Here is a 15,902-nt window from a genome sequence, read left to right as displayed (position 1 = left end):
TCCGAGAGAATCTCAGATTTAATCTTTGAATTCAAACCGTGGTAGAACCAAATCTGAAATCTGCACAAGGCTCCTGTACGTGCAGAGCTTGGGTTTGCAACGCAGGCACAGTTTGGTGCGCCCAGACCTCGTAACCTGTCACGCAGGAGCTGCTGGATTTGCTGGAAAAGAAAAAAAATCTGCTCTTCATTGTCACTCGTGAGAACAAGCCCTTGAGCTCAACTGCATCCGTATGTTGGTCTTCGCTAAAAAACCATCACGCCCAAGTCAGCAGCCCAGCGCAGGGAGTCCCTGGCTGATGGACCAAGGGCTGTGGATGTCTCATGAAAGGTCTCTCGGAGGCTCCCACATTTTCCCCGCTCTGTGGTGCCCGTTCGCTCTCGGAGCAAGGCGCCAGCTGCCTGTCCCCGAGGGTGACAGGGGCGCACAGTGGTTTCTGAGCAGCTGCAGCAGGAGTGAGCTCAGCCCACGCTGCCGTGCTCACCTGTAAGCCTGGTCACAGCGCATCTGCTCCCAGGGATACACTTCGTTCCTATGCTAATTTTCTTTATTCTGTTTCTTTTCCCCTTTCCTTCACCCCGCCTTTCCCCCCTGTTTTTCTTTCTCTTATCCCTTTGGTTTTCTTTGGTGAAAACACTTGAAAAGCACGCAAACGCAAACGTACGGTGCCTCCAGGTATGAAGTGCATGTGACTCTGAAACTGTGTGTCATGTCACTCCTTGTTCTTCGTTTGGGACTGTAACATGCAAAGCCTTTAATTAAAAAAAAAAAAAAAAAAAAAAAAAAAAGGAGAAACCTCTGAAGATCAGTTTTTTCAAAGGAACGAGTGAAAGCCCAAACCAGACTCCCCATCCTGCTGCCTACTGACTAACTCCATGCACCTCCATGTCATTTTAGCTATTGGTACACACAAGTGTTGGGAAACTGTCTGCCAAAATGATGATTTAAGGAAGGAGAATGGGAGAGAGCTTGATAAGCTTGCTTTTTAAAGGATGATTTCTTGATGGTCTTACCAACCCCCTTCAACTCATACAACGCTTACCAAGAAAACTTCCCCATTCATACTTCCATTTTCCCTCTGCCGTCACTCCTGTGTGTTCCCCTTTCCCCAGCCCTCTTTCCTCATCCTTCATGGTGTCGTTTATCTTCACGCTGTAGGAGCTGTGCCCCACCAGGTAACATTAGATTTGCTGAATTTGCTGGTGTGTTGGCACCTTGGGACTCATCAGGGGTAGCACAGAATAAAATCACAGTAGCGGCTGTGCCTGCTTTTGAGGACCACATCTGGAGGAGAGAGAGATCTGGGATGCTAAACTGAAGTGATTATTCATTTCCTCTAGTAATCCCATCTGATTTTTGGGAAAGGGATGTCCCATCTCAGCAGGACTTTTCCATTTCAGGTTTTTCTTCCAAGACTGACACATCTGGAGGAGAGAGAGATCTGGGATGCTAAACTGAAGTGATTATTCATTTCCTCTAGTAATCCCATCTGATTTTTGGGAAAGGGATGTCCCATCTCAGCAGGACTTTTCCATTTCAGGTTTTTCTTCCAAGACTGACCTAGAGCCGAGCAGTTATTAGCCCCAGTTACTCAATATGGGACTTAACCTTTTGGGATCAGTCCAAATGCAAAGACCTGTATGTGGCTGTGTAGGATGGATGATAAATAATATTAGCTCATGTTCTGCAGAAAAGTAGGTTTTCAAATCGCAAGCATATTTTATATGAGGTGGGTATCTGAAGGTGTAGTCGAGTCAATATTTTAAGATAGGGAATAAATGGTTTGCATTTCAAGACTGCGGGCCAAGCTCAGTTCTTAGAGCAGTTTAAATCCTCACTAGACGCATTAATTCTGTTAGAGCTGATGTGATTTAGGGTCTGATTTCCAAACCTGGTTCCAGTTTTCACAGATGCAAGTTTTACAGCCTTAGTAAATCACATTTACCACTTCGTGTGGTTAATTTACAGCAAACGGCATCAATGAATCGCAAGTGTAATGTTATGAATGCATTTTCCTGTTGCGCTGAGCAACAGTCTGTTTTGAAAATCAGACATTTTTCTATGGCTGGGACTAAAATAAGAATGTGCCACTACCACCCCATTTCGTAAAATATTTTATAAGATTCATAAATGTTCTCAGTTACAAAAAAATAGCTCAGGCTGGAGATATAAAGTCATGGTTAGGGTAAAAATTGGCTCCTCGTAGGAGCTCCGACACAGCACGGAGACTCCCTTAAGCCCCCATCCCATTCCAGCATCCATCTCCCTGTCACCCTCTTCCTAATTGTTCATACCGAGGCTGTTCCAAAAAAATCATCGTTGTCTCTGTGTGCGTGCGTGTCGTGGTGCGTGCGCGTTTTGGTGTGCGCTCCCACCCCCTGTTGTGTGCTGCTGCCCTCCTCGTGTTGTGGGGTCTTGATGATGTCCTAGCCGGAGGCATGATGTCCCTACTGTCCCCAGATGCTTGAGTGTTGTCTGTGCTACCAGGAATAGCAGATTCGCCTTCCCTTTGGATGGGGGGAGCTGGCACCTGGAGTTAGCGTGGTGTTTCTCTGCGCTGTACTGGGAGGGGTGATGGGAAGCAGCTGTAGGTACCGCTGGGTCCCCTGCAGCAGCCGGCGACTCCAAGTGTTGCTGCGGTGGGTAGCATGAGCTGTGTGTGTTCCCGCGGCGTGCAGATCTTCTCACCTAGCTCCCCTTTAACCGAAACACGCTTCCCTTGCTAACAAGTGACGTACGGACCAGGAGGAGAGAGAGAAAACATGAGATGCCCCAGCCGGAGGCCCTTTCTCCATGTCTCTGGGGGACGCAGTGGCACTCGTGTCGCCTGTCCCTTGGGCGCACGCAGCAGCGCAGGGTGCCCTCCAACCAGGGTTTTATAGCAAAGCTCAGCTGAAGGTGCTGTGCGGAGCCCTGCCTTTTCTTTGAGGTTCTGCTGAAATAGCGCAGTGGGGTAGCTGTTCCCCAAGCTGCTCTTGTAACGACAGGTTGGGCTGAGCTCTCAAATTGGATTAAATTTCAGGTCAAGTAAGTGGATGAGTTTACACCCATTTTTAATAATTATTGCTTCAGTAAAACATTGTTTTTTTCCACCACGTGTGTACCGGGCCCATCACCCTACCACAGAAACAGTGAATTTCTGTGTTTGCTTGTGTGTCTTGACCTTTGCGTGGAAGCATCTGCGGTGGCCCAAGAGATGGCCACCTTCAGCACGCTGCAGACCTTGTGTGATGGGCTGATGCAAAGGAAGGAGCTCCCCTGGGGATCCTGAATCCTTCAACCTAGTGAGCTAACGAGTTCTTCAGCTCTGAGACTTGCATCGCTGGGAGCCCTGGATTTGTGATCCCAGCTGGAGAAAGTGAGACTGTTGTCCTGTGTTCCGCTGAGTATGGACCTCCTGGAGGAACAAACTCCCCAAAGAACAGTTGTGCATCCTTCATCAATGGCTAAGTACTCTTTGTGCTTGATTTTGTGCACCAACTTCTCCTATTTTGGAACAAATCTGCAAAGCCTACAGTGGGTTTGAAGGGAAGTGACAGCCCCGCACTCGTGCACTGCTCCGCTGCACCAAGGTCAGCTTCATCCTGACGTCTTGAGTGAAGAGGATCATTAATTCATCAGATCAGGATGTGCTCTTCTCTGGATGGAAGCGAACAGAGCTGGACTGGGGAGCCGAGCCAAAATTTTCATGACTATTTTTATTCTTTTCTCCATCCTTAGGATTGGAAAATTTTCTGATTGCCTCAATCTTGTGAACACCAAACCTGCTCTGCTGAACAACTGTGTTTTAGAGGATGAGTTTTGTGCATGCGGAGGAAAGGCTTTTCCAGTGGGGTGTTTTTCAGTTAGAGGAAAACTGTGAAACTATTGGTCTCATAACGGCTGAAAAAATGCAGGCATAAGTATCTCTGCCTTTATTTTACAGTAAGCAAGAGCCCTATTTCTTACAGCACCTCAGCCAAGACCAGTCTGTTAGTCTGCAAGCACTTGCAACCCTTTCCTTCCAGTCCCAAGTTGTAGTTTTGGGACAGTTTGAGCAGGTCCTTCTTGCTTTCGTTAAAACCCACGTGGCTTCTTTTCCAGCGAAGCCGTAAGTATATGCTGCTTTGGGGTTGTGGCTCTTTGAGCTGTGGCCCCAACTGCACGGACGTGGGCAGCTGTTCCCAGCCCACCAGCAGCCCCTTGTCCTGCCCTTCATCCCTGCAACGATGCATCCTCCCGCTCGCTTGTCACAAGCGTGACCGGAGGCGGCTGCTGTGCTGACTTCTCACCCTGTGGACACAGCGATGGCATGTGGCACCGTGACAGTTTGACAAGGACGTGCTGATGGCCCAGAAAGGAGTTGGCAGCAAGTCATGGGATGAACCCCATCGGCCTTGACCCTGAATGCCGAGTCCCCAAGTGAGCTCTTAAGTAGATGCCGCTCTTCCCAACGGTGTGCAGCGTTCTCCATCCTCCCCCCCGACACCTCCAGCTCACATCTCTCCTGGTTGAAAACCTGGCTGTGAATATCAACATCAAATGTTGATGGACCAAACCCCAGTCTCCCGGAATCTGAGAGAAGAAACCAAAAGCGCATGTGGGAGCTAATTTGATGGCTTTTAGCACAAAGGGTGTTGGTTTTTTTAATTATTAACCAGGATTCCCATTGTCAGGTTCTTTTTCTTCCTGAGAAAAGAAGGAAACCCATGGTTCCTAGAAGGCAATGGTACATGGGTTTGCCTCATTTTGGGGCAAAACCTGACATGGACAGTAGGGAATTGGTTAAACTTGACCCTGGAGTGCCCTGCTGCTTCTCCTGGGATGCTCCCAACCTCAGCTCCTTGTTTTCTCTACAGTACCGCATAAGCTGCTCTTTCCCATGCTGCCCCACATTCCCAGGAGCAGCACGGTTGAGTTTTCCCATTTGCCTCCGAAACTGGAGCTTCTCTCCACTTAATACCCAGCCGAAGCGCTGATCTCCAAACAGAGCAGTGCCAACTGCTAAACTACCGGTGGTGGAACAGCTCTGCTGCCAAAACACCGCCGTACTGCTCAGAAACCCTGGCAGCCACTTGTTTTTTGGGAGGTTCAAAATCCGGTGGTGCAGACAAGTTTCTCTCTCTCTCTTGCTGTCACCCTCTCTCTCTTCCCCCACCGCTCTGCCTTAGGACGCTGTTGGAAGTAGCAGGCAAACCCCTCTCCATCCTTCCCGAGCTGTCCCCCAGTTGCAGTTGGTGGCACAAAGCTGGTTCTAGTTGAAAGGATGGGGCAGCAGGGGAAGTTTCCGAGACAGGAGGCTCTGAAATCAGCTCTGCCTGAATATTAATGGTCTTTATTTTCTCCCTCTAGACTAATCCCTCCTCTGAACCAGCTGGAGCTCCTGAGGAACCTGAAGAGCAAATCAGGACTGACATTCAGGTTAGCAGCAGACTTAAGAGAGCTTGGAAAGCACACACTTTGCAGCCTTTTTCTTTTGTTTTGGTTTTTTGGTTTTTCTTTTTTTTTCCTTTTTTCCTTTTTTTTTTTTTTCCTTCCTGCCTTTTGCATATGGACAGCCTTGAAGATGTGAGAGGTTTTGGCAGCTGGTCCCCCATGGGTCACTCAGCAACCTCCTCCCCATCCCTCTCCCATGCTGTACATGAATTTCATCAGCCTAACTTGGCTCTGGAGTAAAGTGACAGTGCTTGACTGAAAACACAAAGTCGAATTTTCAAAGGGTCTGATCGAGTTCCCAGTTTTCCTTTGACCTTTCTGCTCTTCACCACCCTCAGAGGAGACTCAGGCCCACGATGTATTAATTCATCCTCTGTCCCTCCAGCCTTCCCTCACCTCCCCCAGGAGCAGGCAAGGTTGTAGCGGTGAGATATTTTTGCAAAATTCGCTGTGGCAAGACACACGTGATTGCCCCAGAAGTCCTGCAGCTTAAGCCTGTGCTGGGGAGGAATAATTCTTGGGGTGTTTTTTTTTTTTTTAAGCAGGCGAGGTTGCCCCGTTTGGTGAGTGGGGAGTGTGCAGTGCAGACCCCAGGGGAGATGGAGAGAGGCTGGCCATGCTGGTGGGCACCGGGGCCAGCTGGGGAGACGTGGGATGTGTGTCTCTCCAGAGAGCAGAGATCTGTAGACCCATGGGTCAGACTGCAAACTTTAGGATGTAAGTCTTTGAGCTAGTGGCTGAGGCTGGGCTTCCAAGCTTGTCTGAGCAAGGGCCAGAGCGTGGAAGGGTATTTTTTTTTTAGGCTCTCCAGGCTGCTGCCTTCAGCCTAAGGGAGAGGGGTTGGGGTCTGTGCAGATCTCAGCGGTCACTGCTGGGTGGAGGCAGGGCCAGGGCTGCTCCAGCATCACGCTCAGAGGGAATCAAGCTCCTCCTGCCCAGATCTTCTCGCAGTCTGGTTTGTCCCTTAGACTGTCTGGTGTTAGGGGGAGGAGACCCTTATTTGCTGGGAAGCACTGTCTGCTCCCTCTCTTACGGGGCTGCAGGGGCAAGGCTGCTTCGAAGCCCCAGATTAAATGCAATTTCCCAGTGTGAGGAAGCTGCGAATCGCAGCAGTTGAGGGCAGAGCAGGTTTTCCTTATTGCTGGAGGGAAATGCCACCAAGATGCCTGGGCAGTGAATGTGAGGTTTATTTTTTTTTTCAGTGTGGCCTTAACTTGGCTTGCAGTGTGATGCCTACCCTTTTGCAGGCGTTCAGCTCGCTTTGTCAGTGATTTTTCAGGGCGATCAAGTGTTTTTGGGATCTCAGCAGGAAACCGCATACAAAAATTGTGGCGTCCCACTCCCTCGGTGTGGCCTTTGCCAGCTACTTCGGCGAAGTAGCTGCCAAAGGCTCGGGAGGCAGAAACCCCACCTGGGGTGTCAGGATGGCGGGGCAGGGGTCCATACTCCTTCTCACCGATGTCCCCCTCCTGGCAGCCCGCGTTAGCGCTGCGGCGTGAAGCCATGCAGCGGGAGATCTGACCTGAGCTCTCTCCCAACGGCCAGGAAGGAAAAGCAAATGCACCAGGGCCACGGGAGCTGTTCAAATCCTTCCCTCTGTGCAGAAACCACTCAGGGCGGTGCCTTTCCAAACGGAGGGGGTTGTTCTCTGAGCCCACAGAAGTCCTCCTGTGCTCACACGAATCACACGACCGTCGGGTGTCTCAGTCATGCGTAGGCACAAGGATGGGTTGGGATAAACTCTTCAACCCTGTGCGTTGTATGTGTCTTCTCTGAGGTTGTGTGAGTCTCCAGTGATCTTCTGTCCCGGCCAGAAACTCCAGGAATTAAGTGCTCCTTTCCCTTTCTTCTGTCCACAACTTCCACTTAGTTGTATTGTTTGGTATTGTCCTTTCGTTATGTTTTAACAGTGAAGCAGCAACATCTTTTGCCACCTGACACCATGCTAATGTACTATTGCTTCTGTTTAAAGGAAAGAGCAGCAGCCCGAACCATCGCCAAGGTCTGTATCACTGCCGGCACGCCATTCCCATGCATTACCTGTAGATTTCTATGTACGTGTGTGCGTGTGTGTACCATGTCGTGGCACCATCGAGGGAAGCATTCTAGGTATTACCGTGCTTTTTCTGTGCTGTGGCAGTCCAATGTATCTACGTGTATGCTGGACCTTAAATCATACCTTCCTTCCAGTCTGCCTCGGGCTGTAGCTGTGAGGATAGCGAGGCTGTGGGGGCTAGAGAGTAGCGGTGGGCAGCACGGGCAGAGCTGGCAGGCTCTTACCCGGGGTGACAGCAGGGCTTTGGTTTATGCTGCTTTTTTTTTTTTTTTTCCTTTTGTTGCTGGAGTCGTAGCTGAAACAGTATAAAGCGGGCTCAATGGGTGCTGATGGGTAGGTGATGCTTTGCCTATGTCTCCATCACCCAACGCCATGCCAGGCGGAGGTGACATGGGAACACGAAGCCATCACCGTGTCACGAGTGAGCAACTTCTCCCGAGCTCCTCTCGCCGCAGGGCATTGCTCGGGGCTGCGTGGACCTGCTGCTCCCTGGGACACAGGAGGGCTCTCTGACACGGCACGACATTGCATGGCAGAGACACCCTTTCTCTAGCCCGTTCCCTTTGGCCTCACAACCTCTGGATGAAGCACAGTCCCTGCTCCGCCTTCCCTCCACGCCTGGAGTCCACCGTGCAGAGCGTGCTCAGCCGGGCGCCCTCTGGGACGTGGCGAGCACCTTCCAAGGCCAACCCTAAGTCTTACCTGCGGGAGAGCTTTTCTCTATTCACACGTCCCAGGGAGAGCAACAGGGCTGGTATTTGGGATACTTCTAGGATACTTTCCATCCCCTTAGAAGTATTTAATTCTGTGATTTTTTTTTTTTTGGTCTTATTTATTCCCAGTTCTTTTAAGAAAAAATTCTGGGACTGAATCTCTTTTTTTTTTTTTTTTCCTTGGGAGGCGAGATGTAGAATTAATGACCTGTGGAGATCATCTGCTTGGCTTTCAGATCTTCCATCTCATATCTCAAAACATAGCTTACAGCCCAAACATTGTAAACACATAGTATGTTTTTCAGGAGTATGACTAGAGCCTGGCATTTTGCAGATGTAACTTTCTTCTGTGCCTTCGAGCTTATAAGAGGCCAGAAACTAATTTTTCCCTGGCATAAAATCCAACCAAAGATATCTGGGTAGATAAGGTGCTGACTAAACGGAGGAAAATTTAATCCTCTTCCTTTCCTCCCCGCAGCTCTTTTTTCTGTCTTTCATTTGAGCTTTTCTTTGCAATCATAACCTCCGGAGTACTCCCTCCACTTTCCTACCAAATAATCCAAATAACCAAGATCATGTTTCAACTATCCAGAATTTTTTTTTTTTTTTTCCTATGTGAGGTCTCAACCTGCGTAGCGAGAGCGAAGGCAGCCTCCATCCAGCTTGATTAAAGCAGGGAGCATTACATGGGAAGGGCTCTCTGGGAGCAGACCAAGGCTGAAATCTTGGCCCCCCGCCCGTGGCATCAGGAGGGACAGCATTTCATCCCAGGGGCCTGGCTGCTCTGCTGCCCTGTCTCAGCCAGTGACATCCTTTGGATGCATCAAAGGGTAAATCCATATTTCTCACAGGCATACGACTGTGCAGTGAGACAAAATCTCTGTTCAGCCCGATCAGGTCCGTAGCCGAGGAAATCTGAGGACCGACGGTTCCTCACAGGGTCACGCCAGCCAGCATCCCTGCGATTGCAGGCACTAGTCTTATTTCCGAGGCAGTGGTCCTGTTTCTAACTTTTGAATCTCAGTCCTGGCTTGCAGCGTTCATTTTCACCAGTTAAAACAGTAAGTTGGATTTATTTCTTCGTAGAGGTTGCAGGTTTTTCCCTGTTCTTTTTCTATGTTCCTTCCTTAATCTCATGCCATAGAAAGAAGTAAAAATAGCCTTTCACTGCCCTTTTCCAGAGTATTTTTTACTCTATATAGCTCCTTCGTCAGGGTCATTTCCAAATGCTGTTTCCTGCCTCTGTATCTGTTTGGCCGTACATGGCATTAGGGTCCTTTCCATATTGTTCACTTCAGCTGCCACAGCAGAACCAAAGCCCTTTCCTTCTGTGCTTTGATAGGGCAATATCACTTCTACCTGCTCCCGCTGCCCTTCTCCATCTGGTAATGGCTCAGACCTCAGGAAGGAATTTTGCACAGTAGTCCCTATACTCAGGGAGGCCCAAATCAACTGTTTTCCCAAGTAAAAGTTTCTGGATCTTTTACATTCACATCCCAAATCCCACACCCACTTTGTTTTTCCAGCAGCCTCCCAGTGCTGCTCAGTGTGTCATCCTGCCCTTAGAAGAGAAAACTCGTCCTGTTTCTCAGCCCACCCGACAGTTAATCATCCAGCCGTGGTCTGTCGCTGATGACTGTTTCACTTAGGAGACTCCTGGGGATGAATTGTCTCTCATAGCAGACCCCAGCACCACCCTTTCGTTGCTTCAGCTGGTAAAGGATTTACCACTTTGCACTTCCACTGATGTGAGGAAACTTACTGTCTCTCGTTTGGAGAGAGCTGGATCTTCCTCCCGTTGTAGTTAGGTGTAGGGAGTGGCTGATTTCCTATACCCCTCTTTCCATAACCGATACACCACAAAGTCCTTTACCACAAACAGAACAGAAACAGCTTTGTCACTGTTTTGCATCTTAATATATTTTAAAACAGAGGAGGGATGCTGGCACAGCTCGTGGGAACGTGCTGTGCAAGACAAGCATTGCCTTGCAAGGTCAGGGAGCATCCCAAGTGCCCCGCCAGTGCACGGGGCAGCTGTTGGGGTCCTGCCCACTCGCCAGCGGCGATGCTGCCCTCTGACTCCAGTGCTGCTGTAGCCGTGCTGATTTGTGCCCAGACAGCACTCGGGGAGCTGCTGCCCCGGGGTGGGAGGACGCGGCGAGGCGATGGGGTTAGCGTGGCCAAGACTTGGGGTCACCTGGAATTACTCAGGTGGCTTTTGATTTGGTCTTGTCTTAAAATGGGACAGTGGTTCTGAGAGACAGGTTACGTCCTTTCTCTGTCGTTTCTGTTTTGTTTTCCACCGCGAGCTTGTCTGCATCCATCTATGACTGAGTGCTGGGAAAGCCGTGTGATGACCTGCTCGGGGAGCCACGAGCTCACCTCCCTGTGACGTGGAGCCCAGGCTGTGATGAGCAGGAAAGACACTGGCCTTTTTTCTACGTGCTACCTACCTTTTCCTCCTTTTTATTTTCCTCCCTTGTAAAAAAAAACTGCTTACAGAGCCTCCTCTGTTGCCGGTCGCTTCGGGCGCTGTGTCCACCCTGCCATCTGCCTCGGCCGGGCGAAGTGGCCTCCTGCCCTTCCTCGGGCTGCTGCTGCAGGAGCTGTTAGCACTGATCACGCCTCCGGGATCATGCTGCTCTTGTGCAGGGTGCAAGTATGAGTCCTCTCTGCCTCATAACCCCAGGGAGCGAGGGCTGCTCTGGGGGGGGACTTTTCTCACCCCTTCTGCTGCAGAAAGCCCGCAAACCAGAGTGGTAACGGGGTTTGATTACTCCTATGTTAATCAGGCTGGAAATTCGCAGTGGCATCTCGTCTCTGTTTATTTTGTCTTCTGATTGTGATGTCAAAAAGACAAACATATGGTTAGCCAGGACTACGGAGGCTCCTGTGTGAAATGTGTGCTTCAGATGCTCTTTAACAGATGGTTTGATAAACATCTGAAGGCATCCATGACCACATTTCTTCCTCTTGTATTTTCCAAAATACGATTGGGTGAAAAGCTAAAAATTAATGAACCAAACGATCATCATAGTACATTAATATCAGAGAAAAAGAAACAGAAGGATTCCAGGGAACTGGGAAGCTAAAACTCAGATTACTTTGTCCAGCATGAGTTCAGTCCTGTAGGTAACGAGAGGAACCTCTTTGGACGGTTGTCCTCAGCTGTGGTTTGTCCTCGCCCCTGATGAACTCAGCAAGACCTTGGCTATTATCTTGAGTGAATGCTGGACTGGGCCACCTTGTAATGTGTATGTATATCTGTGCGTGTATCTATCTATATATCAGTGTATGTATATGTCTGTCTGAGATACACACTACATTAATATCTCTGTTCAGGGGTGTGATTAAGGCTTTCGTACGCACTGGAGGATGCCTTTGGTTGACTCAGTGGGCCCCTGCTCATCCAGCCTAGGGTGTCCGAGGTGTCACTAACCGCTACTGCCCGTGGAAACCCACGTCAATCACAGGAGCCCAATGGGCCGCATTAGCCTGGGCTGGCGTTTGACCTTCTAACCGATTAAACTGGTGTCAGAGACTCATGCTGGGACTGACAGTAATCTGGAAATAATCAGTTGCCTTTAGGGGAGCGGATTATTTGCACAGAAACGACTGCATCTTTCCGTAGGGACTGCAGAGGAGACTAAGAGGAGAGTAACCCATGTGTCTCCCTGAGGCTCTGCATGCTGAATATCCCACTCCCACGCCACGATGCTCAGACCCCAGCTCCAGAACAGCCCCGGTAGCACCATCGCTCCCCGGGGCTCCCTGGGGGTGCGGGGTCCCATTGGGGGTGCCTAAGGAGTCCCCAGGATGCAGAGAGTGAGCTTGCACGGGGATGCCGCGAAACAGAAAGAATTCCTGCAAATTCCTTCTGTGTGTGCCCGCGAGCTCCTCCGATTGCCAAGTGTCGAATGAGGTTGGGTTTTTGCACCCTTCAGCCTTTTCAGTCTGTCCATGAACTCGGCAAGCGGCGCCCGCTGGTGGCTGGTGGCCAGGTGGGGTGATGGGGGCCACGTCATTACCCTTCCGCAGGTAGAGGGCTGCTCCATGGCGTGGAGGACCCTGGTCGTGGTGGCGATCTCCTTGGCAGAGCAGTGGGCTGGGCTCAGGGGAGCTGTGGTGGTGCCTCAGCAAAGCCGGTAACTCCCCAGAAGTGGTAGGGCCCGTCTGAAAAAACGTTACAGAAAAACAGATGTTCAAATCCCTTCCCATAAGGGACTGCACCACAGCCTGGTTTTATCTATTTTTGTTTTTTTTTTTAAATGCCAGGCTTACTGTAATGCTATTTCCTATATGAGAAGCGCAAATAATTCACAGATTAACTAGCTCTCTCTGTGAGGTATTTTTTTGGGAAAAACAAAGAAGAAATTTGAACCTTTCAGATGTTGTTGGACAAAACAAGTTAAAGTTCTGGCTCTCCATGACTTAGACAATTAAAAAAAAAAAATCTTTTTTATCTGTTTAGAGGAAGAAGAAAGTACTTTTTTGTTTCCAATGCAGATAAAAAAATCTTCATGCAGGACTCAATCAATCGTAGATGAACTGACGCCACCAATTCTATGCAGAATGCATCGTTTCTAATAATGACATTTATTAACCACAGTGAGACAAATTTCAGAAACCCTCTTGATTTTTTTTTTATTTCTTTTTTTTTCCACTTAACGCTCAAACAGAAAAATCCTGTCATGAACCCGGCCCTCAAAACACCTGTCTTTTAAACCTAGAGTCAGTAATCAAAAGTTTCCTGTCTGGCATTTGCTTCCAGGTCTAATTTTTACTCTCCCCTCATTTCCAGTAAAAGCAAACCGTGCAGAGAGTCACTATGTGGATGCTGCTCAGGAAACTCTAGGTACCACGGGAAATGCGTCGCACGAAACTAATCAAAAGCTGCACGGCTCATTCTCCCTCTACCCTGCTACCACCCGTTCTGATCACTTCTCTGCTTAATAGAGGTACTAGATGAGTAAAAAAAAGGTGAAAGAGCCTCCCCGTTGCCCGCTCAGAAATTAGAGGCTTCCTTCTCTGCTATTCATGCAGAACATGTGAATCAAAGAGATGAGGATGGGGAATTTGGTCTGGGCTAGCAAGCCAGTGTCTGCTCAGGAAGGAGGCCAGGAACTGAAGTTTAACAAATGATGGAAAATTTAAAAAATAAGAATAATAAAAAAAAATTTAAAAAGACCCCTTCCTCCCTATGGCTCCATCCCTCCTCAAGATCCAGGGAATCCTTGCAAATTGAATTGCTCTGTACAGCAATATCAAGTTAGCAGCATGAGAAATACCAGCTTCCTACCTCTGCTCAGTCACCGTTCCTTTGGCTCTCTCAACACTACAAATTGACCTTTCCTAGACTTGTGGCCTTTGGAAGCCACGGCTTGCCTATCTAGCACCTCTACTACGCAGCTAGAGAAGGACTAATCTCAGCCTGTCCCACCAGACGTAGGGGATATGGGTTCCCCTTAGCGTTGACATTGGCATTGTGAATGGTTCCGTTTCTAGATCCCGTGGGGAACAGATAGCTAGAGCAGAGGGTTTCGTACGAGCAGTGTTTTCATCTTTTTCATCAAGCTGACAATTGTTAGGTGGCTTCAGAGAGTTCCCAATGAGCATCCCTTAGTGCACCCATCCGATGGCCATAGGGGTACACAGATAACTCGTATCTTATTGTACTTATGTATAAATATGTCTACTTCCACGCCTGCGCTGGAAGAGTCTCTTCCCCCCCGGCCCCAGACACTGCTTCTCAGCAGCAAACATGCACCTTCTTGAATTACCAACGCCCAGAGTTTGCATGCTGTGAATGCTGGTAGGTGAACCCCATCAGCTCTTCCCCCCGCAGCCAGGCAGGTGGAAAGCCCAGGAGTGGCAGGGCACTGAGTGATGCCGCATGTTTGTGAACTCGGATTTTTGCATGCTCTTTTTTGGAGTCCGTTTTAATTCTCAAAATCACCAGTCTCTGTCTCCCTCAGAAAGCCAACAAGCTACAGTTTTAAAAGCATAAAACTACAGTTTTAAAAGTATATGTATCTCTGATTTTCTCCATTAACTGTTCCAACTTGTATATTTTCTTTTCTTGCTATTTTTTTCCCCGCTGGCTATTTTTATTATCTGTCAGTCTGGAGGCTAGGACTCACGCCTGAGACTTGCGTGTACCAGAAGCTCAGAAGTAGTGTGGTAAATCCCATCTCTGAATGGGTAACAAAAAGGAAGGGGGCATGATCTAGGTTTCATAATAAGCAGTTCTCCATGGTAGGAAGTTCCCTGTGCCTGGATAAACAGCCTGAATCTTTGAGACAGCCTCCTGCTATGTGTTTTGGCAGTACTGTGGCCTTCCTTGAAGTTTATCCTTGAAAGGAGGGGTTTAAATATTGGGTGATCATCAGTTGCACAGACAGCGTTTCAATGCATTTCCAAATGGCAAAGATTTGGTCAATAGTCTAGCTGAAAAAATGATGACTTCTGTAGTGTTTCCATTTGCCAGGTGAAGTTGTTTTATCCGTGGAGGTGGAGGCGTAGTGCAATCAGGGACGCCTCCCCAGAGAAAGGCTTAATGTTGAGGTTGGTTTTGGCAGAGATTAAAACAAGCAGGGCTATTCGTAACGCTGTCCTCTCACCTGTCCATGTCCAGTTCTGTTTTCTGGAAAATCAGCCACTCTGATCTTAGGGTCTTCCTTGCATGTCTTCCTAGGCATGGATTTTTAATTGGGAAAGCTGGTATCATTTTTTTCTGTTTCCTACTGAATTCCTTCCCACTGTGGTCCTCATTTCATCTCCCCCATCTTGAGTTCTGCAAGGGAAAGGGAGGATGAAACAAATTATAATGTCAAGATCTTCTTAATCCATTGGAGACCCTGAGAAGGAGGATTACAGACTGTTGTTCCTTCAGTCAAAAAGGAGTCTTGAACTCTGCAATAGCTACAAGGGCATCTTTGTTTCCTGCATCCATCCTGAATGTAGTGTTAGACACACTATGCTTTAGCAAAATGATAGGTTAACTGTGAAGGGACTTAAAAATAATGTCTTGTTTTCCTGGACCCTTGGGCTGCCTGCCTGCGGTCCCCCACTGCACAAACTCTTAGGGGCAGGTGCCAGCCAGCACTTTGATGCATCTAAGGCTGAGTGCTAAAAGCCTTCATCTAGGATGTGTACAACGAAATAACAGTAATCAATGAGGCAATCATGGAAAACTCAATGTAGTTAAATTAATAGAAAACTCCTTAGAAGCCGTGGTTTCTTAATGTACCAAATCAATGATCTCTAGTCAATAAATGCAATAATGCATGCATTTTTAGACAGTAATGTAACTACACAAAGCCAGATTATCAGGTCTATCATATTGTGCTTTGAAAGAAACTTTCCTGGCATCTACTCAGAGGGATGAAGGCACCACAGAGACCTGACAGTGGGAAGAAATGGCACACAGACCAGCAAAGGAAAGGTGTTTGCAGAGCCCTTGACTGGCCTGCAGGTTTGGGTTTAGCGTGTTTCTTCAAGTCTTGTTTAGGAATAATCACCTCGAAGATGCAATCTAGCTATTTCGCTTTGCTCCTGAGATGCAAAAGAGCTGAGCTGGCAAGCAGAAAAAGGTCGTGAGAAGACGCAGGGTATGTCTGATGTGGTGTTTGACGGCGCTCAGCATCAGTTTGGGGGGAAAAAGGCTGTGTGTCAGGAAGAGAGGGGTGATTATAACAGCAGTGCTGCAAAACACCAAA

The 15,902-nt window shown here is 48.6% G+C and overlaps 1 protein-coding gene across 8 annotated transcripts in view; it reads left to right on the top strand.

Moving 5' to 3' along the window:
* KCNQ2 (potassium voltage-gated channel subfamily Q member 2) overlaps nucleotides 1-15,902 on the top strand; it is a 68,351-nt gene that overhangs the window by 36,212 nt on the left and 16,237 nt on the right. For 4 of the 8 annotated variants that reach the window (XM_086474927.1, XM_086474924.1, XM_086474923.1 and 1 more), the window contains exons 9-11: nucleotides 646-675; nucleotides 5,332-5,400; nucleotides 7,388-7,417. In XM_086474927.1, the coding sequence (XP_086331053.1) occupies nucleotides 646-675; nucleotides 5,332-5,400; nucleotides 7,388-7,417 (129 nt within the window). Of the gene's footprint in view, nucleotides 1-645; nucleotides 676-5,331; nucleotides 5,401-7,387; nucleotides 7,418-12,985; nucleotides 13,040-15,902 lie in introns of all 8 variants that reach the window. The other 4 variants (XM_086474926.1, XM_086474925.1, XM_086474921.1 and 1 more) reach the window with 3 other exon arrangements.

The sequence above is a fragment of the Leptosomus discolor genome, chromosome 17, assembly GCF_034619465.1.
Source record: "Leptosomus discolor isolate bLepDis1 chromosome 17, bLepDis1.hap2, whole genome shotgun sequence".
Lineage (NCBI taxonomy): Eukaryota > Metazoa > Chordata > Aves > Leptosomiformes > Leptosomidae > Leptosomus > Leptosomus discolor.
Note: the sequence above shows the minus strand (reverse complement) of the source record. Positions and strands in the feature narration are given on the sequence as shown.